At 33.0% G+C, this 22,809-nt stretch overlaps 1 protein-coding gene across 1 annotated transcript in view; it reads left to right on the forward strand.

The window, feature by feature from the left end:
- The first annotated feature begins 468 nt into the window (after positions 1–468).
- The window catches only part of LOC114339562 (uncharacterized), a 43,910-nt gene continuing 21,569 nt past the window's right edge, over positions 469–22,809 (forward strand). The window contains exons 1-2 of the mRNA XM_028290213.2: positions 469–825; positions 17,187–17,293. Coding sequence (XP_028146014.1) covers positions 548–825; positions 17,187–17,277 — 369 coding nt within the window. The 5' untranslated portion in view covers positions 469–547 and the 3' untranslated portion in view covers positions 17,278–17,293. The remainder of the gene's footprint in view (positions 826–17,186; positions 17,294–22,809) is intronic.

Consider the following 22,809-nt stretch of genomic DNA (forward strand, 5'->3'; position numbering starts at 1 on the left):
ATATATATATATATATATATATATATATATATATATATATATATAGCAGCAGTTAAATATTGCATTGTTAACTAGTTCTAAGCTATTCTGAAAATTTCAGGTGCCTAGATAGTTTAGAAGTACGTTTAAAATGGATTACAAAATTTGCCGGACATAGTGACAAAGACCAAGCCCAGTATATAGAAAGTTTTAAAATATGATTCCCATCCAGAAAATATAATTTTGAAATTCAATGAATCTACTTCAATTTATCAAATAAATATTAGTAAATTGTAATTATTCTTCCAACTTTGGCAGTTGATATCTCAAAAACATAGGAAAGTCATATTGGCATTCTTGTCTTGAATTCGGCTTACGAGAAAAGATTTAAAAAATCGATCAATATGTGGTAAATGACCTTTATTCTAGTCTGAAGTTGAATATATACATCTTCACAAATTAATCAATCATAAAGCAGTAGTTGTCAATGTCACGTGATAATTTGATAAGTCAAAATTTTAAGTTTTAAAAAATTTTAGTTTTCAGGTATTACAAAGCATATTTGACCATGTCTAACCAAATAAAAAATGTACATACAAGTAGACTTCCTACAAATTCGGCGAATATTTACAAAATGAATATCGACGTGTCCCCAAATTTACTAGTATCAAATACCCAGAAAAAAGAAGAAAAACAGAAAATTCACAACTGCAGCTGGAGGTTAAAGCAGTTATCAAAACCTTCAACAATTACGCCCAAATATAAGTACCCCGACAATAGATGCGATCGGAAAGATTATATTCTGGATTGTCAAACTATCAATTTTCCAAATCGGCTACCATTGTGGTGAGTTCTAACAAGATATTGTACAGTATATTTTATACTTTATTTGTAGTTTGCATAGTTTAGAAGTATGGATAATTTATACCTCCTTTTAAGTTGAAAATAAGTGCAAGCCAGACTAAACTAAGCTATAACCATCAGTCACCATCCACACACGATAACCGTTATACATTGGCTTTCCAATGATCTTTATCATGTATAATTTAATCCATAACTAATAGATATATTATCGGTTCTGTCATTCCATAGATCGTCCTTCAGTTCTCTGTCCCTGATTGCTATATCAACTCCCTCTCTCCAACTTCTTTTAGGCCTTCCTAATCTGCGCCTACCTCTTGGTTGCCATTTGAGAAACTGTCTTGGTGTTCTATTCTCCGGCATTCTCCTTACGTGTCCGTACCAGCACCCCCATGATTTCTCGGACTCTCTCGTTTGTTATTCTATCGCGTCTAGATATTCTTACCGAACGGCACCAGAAGTCCATTTCTGTTGCTCTAAGCATCTTCTCTGTTCTGTATTTTAGGGGCCAAACTTCGCATCCATATTTATGTTATGATGCTTTTTATTATAGTGTTGTATATTCTTCTTTAATTAGATATGTTTTTATCACACAGTACGCTGTTCAGTAAGAATATTCCTTTCCTTTGCTGTACATTTTCTTCCTTAATGGCTGTATCTAATTTTCCGTCCTGAGTGATCTTTACTCCTTGCCCAAAGAATATAAAAATTATTGAAAACCTCTACTTTCACCCTCCTTAACTCTGGAACCGTTGATTTTATAACAATTATGAATAGGACCTTTTTTGTTTTAAATTTTATGTAGAACATTTTTGTATAGAATACTGTTTACGCTAAAGCATAGTTTTAGAAATATTGACGAAAAACGTAAAAAAAACTACTAATTTACCGACTTCTCCCCCCATCTTCCACTAAAACCGGACGCTTAAAATGGTGTAACTTTTAACTGAACAATATGTGGACCATATAGAACAATTTGGTGTTGGAGGAAAACTTTTACTTTGGATGTCTGGGTTAGGCCTTTTTTGGATCAATTGTTTCATACTAATACATAATTGGTATTTTTTGTTCACATGATCTTCAACAATTAATATTGAATAATATCCTAATAGAACACCACAGTAAACAAAGTTGAATTTTATGAATTTTTAGTTCTTAATATTTCTGTCTATTCATAATCCTTAACAAAATACTTGATAAGTAATGATAACAATATAGTATCAGATCAATATAATTATTATTCTCTTCCATATTTTTAATGTGTCAAGTAGTTTTATGGCTCACATTTTATACATTATTAAACACTAACCTTAGTTTTTAAACAAAGTTACTGGTGCTATTCGTGCTGCTTCTCTCTGTAGCTGGCATTTGTCCAATATCCATAATTCTTCACAAAATATATGAACTGAGTAAAATATTTTTCAGATTTAGTAGCTTTATATTTTAAAATGTTATAGAACATATTTTTGGACTTCTATAATTTAGTATTATCATTGTTTATATAGGGATTTATAGATTGTTTATAGTTATATCCCTGTATAAACAATGGTAATATTAATAGCGTTCATTAAAAACATTTATAATATAATAAGTGTACAGGAACTTCCAAAAGTATTTTGAAAGGAGAAGAACAGAAAAGCCGCAGGTAAGGATGGAATACCAAACGAATTACTGAAATATTGTGGAGCAGCAATGACATAATAATAAACGACATTAATTAACAAAATCATAAAACACAATGAAATACTGGAAGAATGGAGAACCACCGAATTATTTCTTCTATTCCAAAAAAGTACATCAAAAGTACCAGAAAACTATAGATGTATCAACTTGTTAAATATTACCCTAAAACTTACAACTAAAATTTTATAAGACCTAATGAATCAGAGGATAAGTTTAGCAGAAGAGCAATAGGGTTTTCTTACTGGAATATCGTGTCCAGATGCAATATTCGTCATAAAGCAAATTACTGAGAAATCACTAGAGTGTCATATACCAGCATTCTATGTCTGATTGACTTCAAGAAAGCATTTGACAGAGTAAGACTCAAATATGTAATCCATCTTCTGTATAATACAGAAGTCCCCCTAGATATCATAAAAACCTTGGAAAACATCTATATAGATAGATATAGGCAGCAGGAAAAGACAGAGGGAGACTCATTGAGTCCTCTGCTCTTTAATTTAATCATGGAAAAAATCATCAAGAATGTTAACAAAGAAAGATGATACAGAATAAGAAACACAGAGGTGAAATATTCTGTTATGCAGAGGACATAATATTCATAGCCCAAGATGAATATAGTCGGCAGAGATTAGTTCACAGGTGTAACACGAAACAAAAGAATTCAATGTGATAATTATATCTCGAAAACTTAAACAATAGTAATAAGTGAAGGATAATTTATTAATTAGTGTTGATTAATTAATAACGTTATTTTAAATCCGCAGGAAACACCATCATCTCTAACTCAGGGAACCATTTATTTAATACCGAAGGATCAAAATAACACCCAAGATCCAGCCAAATGCCGCCCAATTACATGTCTTCCAACTTTGTATCAATTGGTCACATCCTGTGTAGCCCGGCGTATCTACCAACACTGTGCTCTGAACAATATCATAGAGCCTCAACAGAAAGGATGCGCTAAGGGTTCCATGGGTTGCAAATAACAACTTATCATCGACTCAGTCATTTCTAATCAAGCATATTCAAAAAGAGGAACATATTTACTGCCTTCATTGATTACAAGAAGGCCTTTGATTCAGTGCCGCATGAATGGCTTATAGATATATTGAGAATATATAAAGTCGATGATAATATAGTGACCTTTTTACAGCATATAATGACAGAGTCGAAGACTAGAACTCACCTTCAAATACCTGGTGAAAATAACATCGAAACTCAAAATATCGCAATCAGCCGGGGCCTGTTCCAAGGAGATTCATTAAGTCCACTGTGGTTCTGTTTAGCTATGAACCCACTTTCTCAGCTATTGCACTCCACTGACGCAGGTTTTAGCATAAAAAATAACAACGATGTGGTGGCGAAGCCTAATCATCTGTTGTATATGGATGATTTGAAATTAATGGCTTTCACTCGCAACCAACTAGATGAGATGCTAAGAACTGTAGAATCCTTTTCCAAAGACATTAGTATGCACTTCGGACTAGACAAGTGCCGTGTTTTAAATATAGTCAGAGGAAAAGTATAGCCCGGATGATTCGACATGCAAAATGGCAAGAGCATCGAGGCCATGGGTGAAAACGATATGTATAAATATCTTCGAGTAAAGCAAGCGCGGAAAATTGACCATAAGCAAATGAAAACTGAAATAACTGTGGAGTTTATACGAAGGGTAAAATAGCTGCTTCGTTCACACCTTAACAGTAGAAATTTGTTTAAGACACTAAACACCTACGCATGTTCCGCGCTTAGCTATTCGTTTGGCATTGTTAATTGGACAAAAACGGACATAGATAATCTTCAGCAAAAAGTAAAAACATACCTCACAAACGCACAAAAACAACATCCTAAATGTACAGTAGAAAGAACAACATTACCACGGAATCTAGCAGGAAGAAGACTTATGGATATAGGTGAGCAATTAAATAAACAAATTTCTAATTTAAGAATTTATTTTCAGATGCAAACTGAGACATGTTTTCTACATTGAGCTATTTGCGCGATAGATGACACAACACCGATCAAACTGAGGGAACCAAAAATACGCATAAACCACCTCACCAAAGGCGAAAAAATGCGCACCTGGATGTGTAAACCTCTGCACGAGAGACATCCCAATGAGGTCAGCCAAGACTATGTCGACAATACAGCGTCGAACTATTGGTTGACATCAGGAAAGATGTTCCCTGAAACGGAGGGTTCATTACTGACTATTCAGGATCAGGTTATACCAACCAAAAATTGCCTGAAATATATCATCAAAGACCCTCAGGTCCAAAACGACAAATGCCGATATGGATGTCAAACCCAAGAAACCATCCCAACATCTTACAGGGGGCTGCCTGGCATTTGCTGCAACTGAATACAAGGAAAGGCATGACGCAGTGGGAAAAATTCTTCATCTAAGATAGCTATCAAGCTGGGACTTCTCCAAACGGACCATCTTCCATATTATCAATACGTCCCTGAGAGTATGCTTGAGGATGGCAACTACAAGCTATACTGGGACCGCACTGTGCTCACAGACCAAACAGTGGCACATAATTGACCAGATCTTGTACTAGTTAATAAATTAACAAGACAAACAACACTAATTGATGTGGCGATACCTAACAACAATAATCTACGTAGTAAATTTATTCAAAAGATCGCCAAGTACAGAGATCTGGAAATTAAAATACGAAGACAATGGAGAATGCAAAGTACCCAGACGATAATTATTATTATGTCTGGCACTGGAGTCGTTCCGAATAACCTCCTCGAAAACATAAAAAAGCTGGGTCTAAATGAACATCTTTACAAGACCATGCAGAAAGCTGTACTACTCGCAACGGCCAGATGTGTACGAAAATTTTTGGGACATACACCTGCATACCAAGTCACCTAGGGCTCGATAACACGGAAAGAGTCCCACCAGAGCTCAATCCTTTTGATACCGTAGGTATCTGGGATGAGTCAATTTTCCCCTTAGAGGGAGCGTGAGCCTTATGGCTAAATCTGGATAAGTGAAGAACCAACCAGATGTAAAAGAGAAATTGATGGTATCAGTATTGAACAACTAATAGAAGTAAAATACTCTCGAATTACATTGTTAAGCTACGGTGACCTGGACATAGAAGTGAGAAATCGAGTAAAAACATAAAATAGACAGGCAGGATATCTTTACGATAGACACTAAATAGAAAAATAGAATGGAATAAGAGAATGGAACCATATAAGCAGAATGGGGGAGACACGTGTGGTCAGAATAGCAAGAGATAAATCACCAATCGGTAGAAGAAGTAATAAGTATCGGCCGACTGCGCAAAAGATGGAGAGACATAGTGACAACCTTCCCTAGAGATATCAATCCGTTAATGAACAAGCAGAATTGCTTATAAAAAGGAAGGAGAATAATAAGACAAATATATAAATAAAGAAATGCTCCAGATTTCAAACTATCAAAAGGTTTTATTATCAAAACTATCAAACATTTCTTGACTTTGAAACAAGAAAAATATCTGCATTTTTATTCTTTCTTACTGATATACATAATGTTTACTTGAAACCATATACCAAAACACTATTTTCTCCTTATCTTAGTTTTAAAACAAACTCCTAAACTAGCAAACAACCAAACCATTTTCACGACCTTTGTTGTTTGAATACCTTCGCTATAGTTTACTGAGGATGGATACATCTATTAGCTTTTATTTATTAGCCAATTTAGCGTCTTTCCAAACTCAATTTGCTATCGTCTGAAGCTAATAGACTAGAGAAAATACGGGGTGACGCGTGACGTTAGATTCACTAACAACAAATAGCGAACAAAAATGAGCTTGCATTTAATCGATTTTTGTAGTACAGTAGGAAAGACTAATGATTAAGGTGTAGGATGCGCGAACTCTAAAAGTCTGAGCGAACTCTAAATTTTATCGACATTAGGAAATTATTTTCAGAATTTTGTTAAAGAAATTGATTTATATAGTTTTTGCAGCACTTATAGACCAGGGCGGATCTGTGAAAAAACGTCCATTTTTGGATGTGCGAGGTGGCATTCGGATTTTTGCAGATAAAGTTAGATGACAGCTTCAATATTAATAATTGATTTATGCTCCTTCTCAAATATGCCCGGAACAGTAATAAAAAAATTAAATTATATAGAAATTTCCAAAAACATCGATTTTTTTCTACTTTCCTTGCTTATAACTTTAATACGATTATGTCGTGGGGAAATAATATAAAGATAATTGAATTTTGTATCATAGTCGTCCGGTTAAAAATGTCTTAAATTATTAACCTTTCTGCAAAATAGCAATAAATACAAAATAAGGGGGCAAAATAAGCCTGTTTTTATTCAATGTTTATCTACCACTTTGGTTAGAACCATCGTAGTTCGCTTAGAAAATTCTTATAACATACTTAAATCGTCCACCAAATTTTATTAAAATCGACTTTATAGATTTTGCATAATAATTTTGCAATCTTAATTTTTTTAAAAAAGTTAAAATTTTTTTAAAAACTTTCTGAACAAAAAGTAGACAATTTAGAAGTTTGCTAATTTTTTTAAATATATAAAGAGGCGCTCTACCTATCTAACACACTTTGCAGAACTAAAATTGGATTATTTAATTGGTCTCAGCACTGTTTTAAAATTATAAACAATTTTTTGGCTTATAATCAAATACAGTGAAGACGTTTGAGTTGGAATAAATGCATTATTTAGTTGTTTTTGTATGTATTTTTTCTGTTTTAGGACAACAGTAAAATGTATTCCGAATAAAATTAATTATATTCTTTCTTCTTTTTGTCTCAATTAATTAAAAAAAATTGGGCACTCTGTATAAATAATTATGTTAATGTCTATATTAATGAATAGAGAATTGAGTAACCTTTCGAATACGCTAGCACACGACTCCTATTCTCATTTAAAAAAATCATCGATTACGTCATCACACCCAGATGGATAACGTTACTAGTATGATATAATATTCCAAAAAATTATAATTTTTCTACAACCGTGTTTAAAATGCAATTTTTAGCACTCCATAGGACCGTTAAAAATGCTACTTTAAAGCACTAGTGCTTCAAAATTGTTAAGGCACTGCAGTTAAAAGTGAATTGTCAAATTGTGAACCGTCAAAATATTTATATTTAATTTATTAATAGTGCAACTTGCTCAATTTAAAAAGGTGGTTTAAAAGGTTTTTTAAAATTTAATTTAAACTGTATTATTGCATTTTTAACACGTTTGTAGAAAATAGTTATTTTCCTAACAAGTGCAGAAAGTCATTCTTTTCCGCACGCGACTGCAGTTTGCCGAACGACGCGAAGCGGGAGTTCGGCAAGCAGTCGAGTGCGGAAAAGGGACTTTCTGCAAGAGTTAGGAACAATATTTTTTCTAAGAGTCTTTAAAAAATTACCAAATTTTAATCAATTAATTTAATTAATATGAAAATACATACACGAATTAATTCTTTGACAAGGTTGTCAAAACCAAACTTTTAATATAATTAGTTAGCATGACGACGATCTTTGTTTCCATGACGATGATTCAAAACGACTGTTATTGTCTACCGATTTGACTTTCGAATATTATGTCAAAATAATTTTATTTCATCGAATTGTGGCGTTAATTTCATTAAAACAGCAACACAATAAGATATATTTGAAATAAATTAGTAAATAATATCTAAATATTAGTTTATTGCATGTATTATAATTACTTTAAGGCTACATTAACATATCTAAATTAACACGCGTACGAAAAAGTAAAAACCGCGTGCGGAAAAGTAACACGCGTGCGGAAAAGTAACACGCGTGCGGAAAAGTGAAACTTTCTAAACTAAAATGGGTGCGCGAAAGTAGATATTTTTGCACACTCGTAGAAAAAAAACTATTAAAATTTGTTAGAATATACAACAATGAAAGTAAGATGTTTTTCTACAGTTGTTATGATTTACGTATTGACAGTATAGGTAGTTTTGATGTAATTTCAAGAAAAATATAAAAATGGAATGTCAGTCAAGTTCAAATAAAAGTTTTTGTAGATATTGTCCTGTAATTCAGAATGAATAAATTATAATTGTTGATATATAAGACGTTTGTAGAAAGAATATTGTATGATATACGTATTAAAAAGTACATTTTTAAGGCACTCATGTGAATTGCAGAATTCGCTTCGCTCATTCTGCAAACTTTTACATGCGTGCCTTAAACGTGTACTTTTAGCACTTATCATAAGTAACTATTAAATATAAAAATCGACCTGTTTCGAGATTTATCTCCAGAGTCGCCCATTCTCGAGAAAATGAATTTATTTCAACTCAAACGTCCTCACTATATTTGTTTATGAGCCAACAAATTGTTTATAATTTTAAAACAGTGCTAAGGCCGCTTAAATATTCCGATTTTAATTCTGTAAAGTGTACTAGATAGGTAGAGCGCCTCTTGATATGTAAAAATATTAGCAAACTTCTTCTAAGTAGTCTACTTTTTGTTCACAAAGTTTTAAAAAAATTTGAAAATTTTTAAAAAAGTTTAGATTGCAAAATTATTATGCAAAATCTATTATGTCGATTTTAATGAAGTTTGGTGAACAGATTATGTAAGAATTTTCTAAGCGAATTACTAAGGTTCTAAGTACACTAAAGTGGTTCAAAAACATTGAATAAAAACAGGCTTATTTTGCGCCATTATTTTGTATTTATTGCTATTTTGCGGTAGATGTCTTAAGACATTTTAAACCAGTCGTATATCATACAAAACTCAACTATTTTTATTCTATTTCCCTACGACTTTTTTCCAAAATGAATTCGTTTTAAAGATATAAGCAATGAAATTTGAAAAAAATCGATTTTGAAATATTTGAATTTTTTTATTAATGTTCCGGGCATATTTGAGAAGAATTAAAAGTCAATAATAATTACTGAAGTTGTCACCAAACTTTATCTGCAAAAATCCGAATGCCACTTCTCACATCCACCTCAAAACAGATCCGCCCTGGTCTATTACGGCAATTCCCTTTTTGTCCTTTTTTTAGCAGGTATTAAAATAACTTTTGGCAAATATGTTCTAGGTCGTTTTAGTTTCCGTATCTGCTTCTTGTTTGTTTCAAGGGGTCAATAAAACTATTTTTAATTGAGTTTTGAGTTATCAATTAGGAAATTGGTGCAAGTAAATGAGCACATATTGTTTTGATATTCTGAGAATTATAATATAAAGATTTGTTGTTCTTTGAGAAAAAACGTATTGAAGACAATATTTCGCCGGTCCAGAATAAGAATAAAGCAACTGCTTAGGAGAGCAAAAAAACTATTTTTAAATATTTAAAATATGGATTAAATGAGGAATAATCAACTAGGAGCATCGGTATTGCGTTTATTCTTACATAATTGCTTTTATTTTTATCCGTATTGGTACGAATTTTATTATCATAATTTAATGCCCCATTTTCAACCGTTTTTAGAGTTACGTCATTCTTCATCTAACATTTTTAAAAATTTAAAATAGTGATTAAATAAATATTAACCGTCCGGAGTATCGGTATGGCCTTTATTCTTACAACGATGGCTTTTAGTTTCATCCCTATTGGTTCGAATTTCATTATCTTGATTTAATCCCCCCATTTTCAGCCCTATCTACAGTTACGTCATTCTTGATCTTAAAATTTTTCTGTACAGAAAAACTATTTCTATAATATATTTAGTATGCCGTTTGTTCTTACAGCGATGGCTTTTTTTGTCATCCCTATTGGTCCGAATTTCATTATCTTAATTAGTGCAGCCGATATGTGCAAGAATTTTGCATTTATTGATAGAAGTATATAATTTGGAACACTTATACTATACATATAAAGGCTCAAATTTAGATATGAGGCCATCTCAAATTTTGCCTTTTACAAAAATGGCGGGGATTCAAAATGGTGACTAGACATATATGTGACTAATAGCACGATAACTTTTGAACGATAGGTCAGATTTCAACCAAAGGACATCGCACACATCTTATGGAAAATATAATGTCACTCAAATTCAATAAAATTTATACGATTAGTTTCGTTTTAATATAACGATCAATTCTTATCATTGTGCCAACTCTTAATTATGATTAATTACGGCGCAAATTGCAATTAAAGTTTATCGAAATCACATTTTTGGAGTCCATAAAATGTTAGTTTACAATCATTATTGCTCTGAGTGCTATTCATAACAGCTTAAATCCCGCTGGGCCTAAGCGGATTAGTGAAACTAATCCGCTGATTTATGGAGTACCGAAAATCTGGGTATTTTAAAATATTTTTTCTCTCTCTAACTTATGTACCTACCCATTTGATTTCAGATTTATTTATATCAATTTCTGCTCTTATTTTTGAAAATAGAGAGTTGGCGCAATGATAAGATTTGATCGTTAATTTAAAACGAATCTATTGGTATAAATTTTATTGAATTTGAGTGACATTATATTTTCCATAAGGTGTGTGCGATGTCCTTTGGTGTATAGGTTCTCTTTTTGATGTGTTAGATCGAGGTCTTAAACCGGAAGAATCGGTTTACCAGAAGTTGTATTTTTCCTGGTTTTTATGTAAAAATATGTTGTTTTTTTTTTCAATTTTTTCACCCTGTATGTATTAATTTTTTAAAAAGTTAATACCGCCATTGAAAAGACCGTAAAAATATTTTTTAGGAAATATTTTTAACTTTTTAGTTATGTTTATTACCATTTAATAAATGCAAGACGTATCTTTACATGTACCTATGTGTGGCAGATTCGTGCGTATATTATAAGAATTATTGTGCATTTAATGGTAGAAGCATATAATTTGGACCACATATACTACACATATAAAGGTTTAAATTTAGATACAAGGCCATCTCAGTTTTTGTTCCTTTTACAAAAATGGCGAACATTCAAAATGGTGACTATACAAGTGTGACTAATAACAAGATAACTTTTGAACGAGACGTCAGATTTCAAACAAATTTCATCTGAAAAAAGGTCTAAAATGGTGCGTATTTCAATAACGACGCAACTACCCTGTAGTGGGTCAGCGCATAGTTACAGTTCTGACGCTTTTGTATCATCTGTACACAGTATTTTAGAAGTTAATTACGCAATAAACAGAAAATGACAAAATTTGCAGTTACGTCATTCTTTTCCGGACCGGCGATTTGTAACACAATATACCCAAAAAGGAGAAAAATATGACTATAACCTTCTTCTTCTTCTTCTAGTTCCATGAACGTTATCGACCATTAGATATCATGTTGGCTACCTTATTCGCTATCGTGACTTTATTGACAGCAGCTCTGAATAATTATGTAGTCGATTTTCCATACCATTGCCGTAGATTTTTCAACCATGATGTTCTTCTTCTACAAGGAACATGTTTATCTTGGATCTTTCCTTAAATAACCAGATGTAGTCCATTCTTTCACGGTTTTTGCTCTAAATTTTAAAGAACCGCTTGGATTGACATGAAATTTGGCACACACATAGCTTACATGTCAAAGAAAAAAAGTGATATTGTGCCGATGTGTGCTTTTGCCCTGGGGGTGACTTTCACCCCCTCTTGGAGGTGAAAAAATATAAGTCTAAAATAAGTCCGGAAATGGATAAACTGACTAATTTTAAGTAACTTTTGTCCTATAGAGCTTTTTCGCTAAGTCAACACTTTTCGAGTTATTTGCGAGTGAATATGTTCATTCTTCAACAAAATAACTATATTTTTAGACAGTTTTTCGCAAATAACTCAAGAAGTAAGTATTTTGTCGAAAAAAACGTTCTTAGCAAAAATATAGCCTGTAAAAAAGTAAAAAAAATGGTGTACGCGTTACACTGGACCTCGTAAAACCAGAGTTATAGCCAATGAAAAATAGATTCATATTCACCAAATTTCAAATAGAATATTTAGAAGTGAAATATCCAAAAAATAGCACTTTTTGGGGAAAACTCATTATAACTTTTTTAAAGTGTTTAAAAAAGCTTTATTTTTGATTTTATAAAAAGTTTCTAGCATTAAATTTAAGCAAGTTATGCTCAAAATAAAGTTGGTCGCTTTTGTTTTGGCAAAAAAAATCGGGAAGACCACCCCCTAATTAGCAACTTAAATGAAATTAATCGTTACCGCTCCACAAATTATTTTGCTTATGTTGTGTTTATATGATCTGTAAGTTTCATCGATTCAAAGTGCTTAATTTGGAAAAAATTTGGTTTTAAAGTAAAATTTTTAAAAATTTTAATTTTGAAAAATATGCTTTTTTTCAAAATAACTTAAAAATTGTTAGAGATACCAAAAATCTCGAAAAACAAAAAAAGTCAGCATTTCGTTTCTGAATATCATGTATTTTTTTGCTTTTCTGTTAGACAAAAATTTATTGAGATTTGGTGTTTCTAAATTTGCATACATTCGTGATAAGTGACTCGTTGAACCCCTTTTAACTACAGCTCTTTTAAAAATAAGGACTTTGAACCGATGAAACTTACAGATCGTATAAACAGTACATACACGGGTCAAGAAAATTGTTAAGTCGTAATGATTAAGTTCATTTGAGATACTAATTAGGGGGTGATTTTCCCGACTGTTTTACCAAAAAAAAGGGACTAACTTGATTTTGAGCGTAACTTGTTTACCTTTGATGGTAGAAATTTTTTTATAAAACAGAAATGAACATTTTTAAACACTTTAAATAAGTTGTAATGAGTTTTCCCCGAAATGTGTTTGGTTATTTCACGTTAAAGTATTCCATTTGGAATTTGACGAATATGAACCTATTTTTAATTAGCTATAACTCTTTTAAAATCTTTTACAGGCTATATTTTTGCTATGAATGTTTTTTCGATAAAATACGTAATATGTGAGTTATTTGCAAAAAACCGTCTAAAAGTGTGGTTATTTTGTTGAAAAAATGAACATATTCACTGGCAAATAACTCGAAAAGTATTGACTTAGTGAAAAAACTCTATAGAACAAAAGTTATTTAAAATTAGTCAGTTTATCAATTTCCGGACTTACTTTGGACGAATACTTTTTCACCCCCAAGAGGGGGTGAAAATCACCCCCGGGGCCAAAGCACATATCGGCACAATATCACTTTTTTTCTTTGACTTGTTAGCCATGTGTATGTCAAATTTCATGTCAATCCAAGCGGTTCTTTAAAATTTAGAGGTTTTGCAATATTTTACCGTTAAAGAACGGACTAATGTAAAAGATGTTATTTTTCAGGGTATCTCATGTCTCACTCACTCAACTCCTTCACAGATTGTGTGAAGGAAGACATTCCTTTCTATTTTTGTTCTCGAGTTAGATAAGCTCATAAGGGCCTGTGATAATAAGAAGGAAGTAACGAACTCTTTAATAGAAGAATACATCATCTGAGACGATCGATCGAACACCGTTTTTCAAGAAAAAAAGTTGGAGTAAATAGCGGAGAATACTTTGCTCCAGAAGACAAGATAACAGGACGACAGAAATCAAAATAGAAAACTACACTTTTGAAAGAGTCCAACAATTTAAATATTTGGGAGTTATAGTGAATGGCCAAATCAAGAGAAGTGAAGAAGTAACGGAACGAATACTAGCAGGCAACAAAACATACTGGAGATATCATAGGCATCTGAAGGACAACAACTTATCCAGAAATACAAAACTGAAAATATACAGAGTTGCAATCAGACCAGTAGTTACATACACAGCTGAGACAATGTGGCTCACGGAAAAAGATGAAGAAAAATTGAGAATATTCGAAAGGAAAATCCTCAGACGGATTATGGGCCCAATAAGTATGGACAACGGAGAATTGAGAAGAAAAATGAACCATGATCTAAGAGACATAATGAAGGGAGAAGATATAGTTAGATTAATTAAAGCACAGAGTCTGAGATGGCTGGGATATATAGAGAGAAGGAAAAATGCCCTACTAATTAAGAAGATCACCAGATGGAAACCAGAAACTGAAAGACCAAGGGGAAGACCCAGAGAGAGGTGAGAGGACCAGGTCATGAGAGATATCAAAATTCTGGAAGTGAGAAACTGGAGGGAACTATGCACATATCGAAATGAGTGAAAGAAAATTGTAAGGAAAGCCAAGTCATACAACAAACTGACAACATACAAGTGGAATGCGGAGTGATTCACCGCAATAGGCGAATCCAAGAGCTCTAACTAAGAGCGGCAAACATCCCACTAGGAAAGAAAAGCCTTGATGATGAAGATATAGCGCAAATTCAGGCGACTAATCAGTGACGAAGATAAATATTAATGACTGCCACTATTAGAAAAACTCAAGATTATAAATATAAAATACATCATTTACTGGGTAGCAGAGGCTTGATAATCTGTGAATTTAAAAGTTATAGGAAACTCCTGGGAAAAAATTTGACCAAGCCTTACTTACGAAAATACGCCAGATCTAGAGGTTAAAGAAACTAATTTGTTAAGGGACCTTGTACAAAATATCCCCGTAGCACTTTTCAAATAAGTTATATTAGGTGAATAGCATCTATTGCAGATTTTCCTTTTCTGAAGCTCCTTTTTCCGGCAACAGCTGGCACAAGCAACGAAAACAATAGAGCAAGGAATATTTGCAAAAGGGTTGGCAATTGGAGTAAAAAACTCAATGGAAGGAATGTATAGAGAAAATGGAAAGAATAATAAAGAAGATCAGAAATTATGTAATAATATATTATAATATTGAATCTTAGTATTTTTGCGCTAAGCCAGTTTTTATCGAGATGCGGCTTCTTTTTCAATATATTTACATACAAATTTTATGGGAGTTTTGTTCCTTTAATCCCCCAAATGTATGTGTACGTTCCAATTAAACTATTATTGTGGTACCATTAGTTAAACACAGTGTTTTTAAAAAAATTTTGCTTAGTCTTTTTTTGATGTCACCTTTTATCGGGATGTGGCTTCTTTTTCACAATACACCTAAAAGTGTAAATTATAAATACATTTTCAGATTATTAACAAGTGTCTACATATAATCGTACTTAAAAATATACAAATATGTGGTGGATTCGAAAATTATTCAAAATATCTCGATAAACACTGGCTTATCGAAAAGTACTAAGAATCGCAAAAGTTTTAAAAACATTGTGTTTAATAGGTCTGGATCCCGCGTATGAAAAAAAAAGTTGATTAATAGCAAGCTGAAAATATGTTAATAGCTTAAGGGTATCTAGTCAGATAAACTTGATATATGGAAACATTGGAACAGGGGCAGTTTTAATTGTGGAACAGGTTAAAAATTTGGAACGGTCAGACCACGAAAACGGCACATTTATTTTGTCCGACAGAATAGACTTAAAATCTCCGAACAGAGATTAAACTCTCATGCAAAAATCAGACTGATGTTTATCGCCTGTCATAATTCCTGTCATTTGACATATTCTACATGTTCCACTCATTAAAACGCCTATTTGGTGATAAATAGCAGTCTGATTTTTGCATGAGAGTTTAAACTCTGTTCGGAGAGTTTAAGTCTGTTCTGTCGGACAAAATACATGTGCCGTTTTCGTGATTTGACCGTTCCAAATTTTTAACCTGTTCCACAATTAAAACTTCCCCTGTTCCAGTGTTCCCATATATCAAAGTTTGTCCGACTAGACACCCTTAAGCTACTAACAAATTTTCAGCTTTCTATTAATCAACTTTTTTTTTCATACGCAGGATCCAGACCTATAACTAATGGTGTCACAATAATAATTTAATAGGAACGAACACAAAAGTTGGGGAGGGGGGTTAAGGGAACAAAACCGGGGTGCACTTTCCATTTTAATTTTTTTTTTAAGATGTTGCTGCCATAAGAATGTCACATGTCCATTTTCAATAAAAAATCTCTAAGAGTTTTCGTTATATTAAAAAAAATCGATTTTCATTTTGTAACTCAAAGGGCTGTAACTTTTTTTGTGTGCACTATTGTATGTAGGTAAGTGAGGTTCAATCAACCTATTTTTGACTTCAGAATCTGTGGTATAATTTATGAGCAATCTTTTCGGGACACCCTGTATATAATATTATATAATATGAGAAGTCTACCCTACTGATAGATTTTAAAAAACATAGCCCGACCGCACATCAAAGAAACATGAAACGTAAATTACGTTTCATGGAAATAAACCACTGCTAAACAAATATACGTCAGGCCATTTATGAAACTCTCCGAAAATAAAAATGTGTCATGAGCATGAATCACACTCGTTTCATTGGTAGGCGGACTTTGAGATTTGTTTAGCAGTGTTTTAGTTTCATGAAACATGTTTTTCGTTTCATGTTTCTTTGGTGTGCGGCTTGGCTTAGGCAGGCCGCACATCAAAGAAACATGAAACGTAAATTACGTTTCATGGAAATAAACCACTGCTAAACAAATATATATCCGGCTATTTATTAAACTCTCCGAAAATAAAAATGTGTCATGAGCATGAATCACACTCGTTTCATTGGTAGGCGGACTTTGAGATTTGTTTAGCAGTGTTTTCTTTTCATGAAACATGTTTTTCGTGTCATGTTTCATGTTTTTCGCTTCATGTTTCTTTGGTGTGCGGCTTGGCTTACAGTTCATAGAAACAGGATTATACTGCTTGTCAATTATTCAAATTATTTTTAGGTTTAGTTTAAAATATGTTATATTTAATAAGATGTAGCACTGATAAAAATTAAAAATTCTTTTTATTTTCAGTCCAATCAAACAACTAAATGATAAAATGTCTCAAAGGAAAAATAATAGAAAAATCGAAATAATTACTAAATCACAAATTTTTAAAATATGAGTCCCTGTTGTGAAAGGTAAGTATATAATATTATAAAAAGGAACAGAATAATTGTTGTTTATCAACATACTTCTTTCTCTTCTTCTTCTTCCTTTATATAAGCAATTTTGTTTGTTTAATGGCAGGTTGTTGCATATATGGAAGATTGTCCCTCCACTTTTGTACGGCCGGTACATACTTGGTGATTTGTCCTTTGCTACTTTAATGACTTTTTTGTTCACCATTCTACTGATGTTACTGTTCCATTCATCATCATTCTGTTTGCCTTATCCCTATGCGGGCTCGGCTTCCCTAATTGCATTTCTCCATACAGTTCTATCTTGGGTCATATCAATATTAATCCCTTTTACCAACATGTCCTGCCTAATCGTCTCCCCCCACGTCTTCTTTGGTCTTCCTCTCCTACTCCTTCCAGGAATCTGCACTTCAGCAATTCTTCATATTGGGTGAATAACGTCTCGACGTTGAACATGACCAAACCATCTCAACCTATGCTCTCTCATTTTGGCATCAATTGGTGCCACACCTAGACTTCCCCTAATATATTCATTTTTAATTTTATTCCTTTTTGTCACTCCACTCATCCGTCTAAGCATTCTCATTTCCGCCACATGCATTCGTTGTTCCTCTTTCTTTTTCACTGCCCAACATTCATTTCCGTACATTATAGCCGATCTTATGGCTGTTTTATAGAATTTTCCCTTCAACTTCATTGGAATTCTCCTGTCACACAGCACACCACTCGCTTCTTTCCACTTCATCCATCTAGCCCTAATTCTACTGCATGCATCTCCATCTATTTCTCCATTACTCTGTAATACCGATCCCAGGTACTTAAAACTATTGCTTTTTACAATAATTTCACCATCCAAAGATACCATTTTATTTGTAGTAACTCCATCTTTAAATGAACATTGCAAATACTCCGTCTTTGTCCTACTAATTTTTAAACCTTTTTCCTCCAGAGCTTGTCTCCATTGTTCCAGTTTTTGTTCTAAGTTGCCTTACAATGAAAATTGCATCTGTTGTTGATCTGCGCTGCATAAAGTCAAATTGATTATCGGATATTTCGGTTTCTTCACGTATCCGTCTATTATTAGTCTTTTTCACTATTTCCTACTAACACGACATTATCAACATACACTAGGCACCATGGAATGTTACCCTGTAGTTTCGCTGTAATCTGGTCCAAAACTATTGAGAGTAAATACGGACTAAGCACCGAGCCTTGATGCAATCCTACTTTCACATAAAATTTATCAGTCTCTCCGACACCTGTCCTAACACTAGTCGATACTCCCTCATACATATTCCTCACAATCTTTACATATTCACCAGGGACTCCTTTCTTATTGAGTGCCCACCACAGAATCTCTCGAGGAACTCTATCATATGCTTTCTCAAGCTCAATGAATACCATATGAGCGTTTGTTTCTTTACTCCGGTATTTTTCCGTCAACTGCCTTATAATGAAAATTGCATCTGTTGTTGATCTGCCCTGCATAAAGCCAAATTGATATTTCGATCTCTTCACGTATCCGTCTATCAATTACTCTTTCCCATATTTTCCTGGTATGGCTAAGCAGTTTTATTGCCCTGTGTATTTTGTACATTGTTGTATATCTTCCTCTTTTTTGTAGACAGGTACTAATATAATGTTTCTTCATTCGTCTGGCATTTGTCCAAATTCCATAATTCTATTAAATAAACCTGCTAGCCACCTTGTTCCTGTCTCTACCAATGCTCTTCATACTTCCCCAAGCCTTGAGAACTTCCTTTCTTTATTTTTTTGAAGCGCTTGAGCCACTTCCCCGTTTATTATTTTGGTGTTTGATATTTTGATGATTATTTTTATTATTTTGATGTTACTGTTCCATTCTTTTATTATATTTAGTATCCACTAGTTTATATCTTGTACATTACATTTTGTTTTGAACTCGGCACTATTTATTCGCTCCCTCACCGGGTCTCTTCGAATGCTTCTGAGTATTCTTGAAGTACACCATATAGATATACATATTATGAATGTCTATGGCATATAATAGAGTAAAGTACATAATCAAAGCAAGTGGAAATTAAAACTGAATAAAAGATTAAATAGAATATTTAGTTGATACAAGAGTTGGACGCCCACTATTTTTCGAAGAAAAATAATAAAACAAAACACAAAGTTAACAACTGAATAAAATCAGCCGAGATTGGAATAAACTAACTACCTAATTAAATAAAATAGCAATCATGTGACGTGTATAAATACCGTTACGACCTTGGGATTATGAATAGGTCTGGATCCCGCGTATGAAAAAAAAGTTGATTAATAGCAAGCTGAAAATTTGTTAATAGCTTAAGGGTGTCTAGTCGGACAAACTTTGATCTATGGGAATACTGGAACAGGGGAAGTTTTAATTGTGGAACAGGTTAAAAATTTGGAACGGTCAGACCACGAAAACGGCACATGTATTTTGTCCGACAGAACAGAATTCAGCTCTCCGAAGAGAGATTAAACTCTCATGCAAAAATCAGACTGCTATTTATCACCAAATGGGCGTTTTAATGAGTGGAACATGTAGAATATGTCAAATGACAGGAATTATGACACGTGATAAATATCAGTCTGATTTTTGCATGAGAGTTTAATCTCTGTTCGGACAGTTTAAGTTTGTTCTGTCGGACAAAATAAATGTACCGTTTTCGTGGTCTGACCGTTCCAAATTTTTAACCTGTTCCACAATTAAAACTGCCCCTGTTCTAGTGTTCCCATATATCAAAGTTTATCCGACTAGACACCCTTAAGCTATTAACAAATTTTCAGCTTGCTATTAATCAACTTTTTTTCATACGCGGGATCCAGACCTAGAAGGTGAATATAATTAAATTGCACTTCATGTAAAACCTATTCATAAATCGATATCCGATAGAGGGCTTGAATCTTGATATAAGGAGAGCTTGAATCTCTTTGCAATATTTATCATCTGAGCCGTAAAATGTTCTTTCTCCGGACATTGAAGTTTAGTGTGTGATACCAGGACAGTTATTTGTAACAGCGAAACCCACACAGTCGCGGAGGGTCACACGTACTTAATTTATTCATTCAGTGCGGCCTTGGGACGCCGACGTCCTGGAGTAATAATTTATTTAAGTATCAGCGAGTCGAAAGTTAAAATTACCCTGTATCATACAATTTCACCCGAAACTTTATTTTAGGTTATCCTAATCCTTATATCAAGAAAGTTGGGTAGGAGTATAAAGCGTGCCACGCGGGGGGAGCTACATAACATATTATACACTCTGGGCCAAAATTAACCGCCCACCTTAAAAATGGGTCAATTTTGATGTCTCGTATTTCCTAAACCTGTTGTCCGATTTAAAAGCTTTTTTTAACATGTTATAGCCTTATTATTTAACAATACCGCTTTGACACGTTGACGGACAGTGCGTCAAATGTATAAGAAAGTCTTGGGACACTATATCGCCGCTTCGCAAGAACGTAGGCGTAAGTCAAAATTTGACGAAATTGACTTATTAATGCAGTTCTGCTAAAAATATCTATCGCGTGAATAAAGACCTATGACGTTAATAATAATAGTCGCTAAGAGATGACACCAAGTGTCTATATTTGTTTAGCGCGAAATATTAGTTAAATACTTAACATTTTCGTATGAATACAGACCCAAGCTAGTTACGCCGCAGAATACCGCAGAATGTGAAGCAATTTGTGTGTTTACTTCTCGTCAAGGACGACCGATCTTATACTTACGATTAGTTTTTGTGAAAATTCTCTCTAAAATAAGGACCGTTTTTGTAGTTAAGTCAGCATTTTAACAGAGTTAAAGTAAATGTTTCTGAGGAAAAAAGACTCAAATGTAATACTGCTGTCCTTAGCCAAAACGCCGTATCTGCAAAGAGATCACATGTGAGTAAAATCGGGTTTTGTTTAATTGTCTAGCCGTTGAAAACTATTTAAATTTTTTTTTTGTTTTCTACTTTATATACATAATAAATATCATAGAATTCATATTTATACATAAGATTGGCAAAATATATCTTATTAAAAACTCATGTTACTGCGTTCTTTCTAAGTATACTACATAAATGAACTTCTTCCTGCTTAGGAAGAATGCAGTACTGCGTCTGCGCTAAGCATTTTCTAATTTTATAATACAGTAGACTCTCTCTATAACGAACACGGTTATTATGAGGTTTCGCTTATAACGAGGTACATTAGATGTCCCATGAAATTCCTATTGAACTGAACACCTCTATAACGAGGCATATTTGGATATAACGAGGAAAAATTAAATCGTAAAATATGTATCTTTATTATTTTTTATCTATTTTTAGCGCTGTAATGGCTATAAGTAAATACCCCAACTACCTGTATGCATAAATCCCCAACATCTGTGCGGTTATCGAGGGTAGTGCTGTAATAAAATCCACCATAAAATTATAATTGAAAAATTGTCGAGGAAACAATATTTGGCATCTTATAATATTGCTCCAAATGGCTTCACTATAGAAAGTAACTATTTTAGAAAACTATATAAATATTCATATGTATGCCCAATATTATTGTTGTCTGATACAACGAGATCCTCGTATAACGAGGTAATTATTTATAAAAGTATGTCATGAAATTGGACAAAAAATTGTTGGAAATAATTTTGGAATTAATAAGTTTGTCGCTAAGGGGCGTTTCTTGCATTTTAAAATTAAAAACATTCCAGAAACGATTAACATTTACGATGAAGTTTATTTTTAATTACTAATTTATTATTATTAAAATTCGTATTTCGAACAAACTTTATAAAATTTGCGCTGTTTAAAAATGCCTGATGTAACGTAATAATACAATGTCGCATCAAAAACAATATACATACACATAGCAAACTCCACTATACCTCAGGAAACTCCACATTTAATGGAAGTATTTGTCCCACTTAGTGTTACCGCATTGTTATTGGAATGGCACATTATTTCTTGATCACCAACAAAAACACATATTATGTGTTTAGATTTTCTGTTGATAAAGAAAATAGCCTTCTGCAGTATTAACTTTGTTTTATTTGACATATTTAAAAAATTATTAGTCCAGTCGGGTTAGTAGACGAATAACAGGCCTAACCTTGCATTAGGAGCTGCCCCAAATTTTATTTTTCTAATCTTTAGGGAGGGTCAATGTTAGAATAAATTTAAAATCTCGACTGAATTCCACTGTTGCGTTAGCCGCCATCTTGATTTTAAACGAGAACCGTTTTTGCTCAATATCTCCGCCATTTTGAATTTTTTGACAAAAAGTGTAGAAACTGAAATTGTTGAAAATACGATTTTCTATAATTTCATTTATTATAATTTTTTTCGTGCGGTCGATATTTTCCGAGTTATGAGGGGAAAATAGTGACAGTTAGTGCATAATTATTGAATTATTGAATTATCTCGTTTATTATTAGTTTTATTACAAATATGGTCCTGTACAAAAATGAAGAGAATTAAATTTTACATAATTTTGATCTCTTTCATTTTTTTGCTTAAATT

The sequence above is a fragment of the Diabrotica virgifera genome, chromosome 3 (genome assembly GCF_917563875.1).
Source record: "Diabrotica virgifera virgifera chromosome 3, PGI_DIABVI_V3a".
Lineage (NCBI taxonomy): Eukaryota > Metazoa > Arthropoda > Insecta > Coleoptera > Chrysomelidae > Diabrotica > Diabrotica virgifera.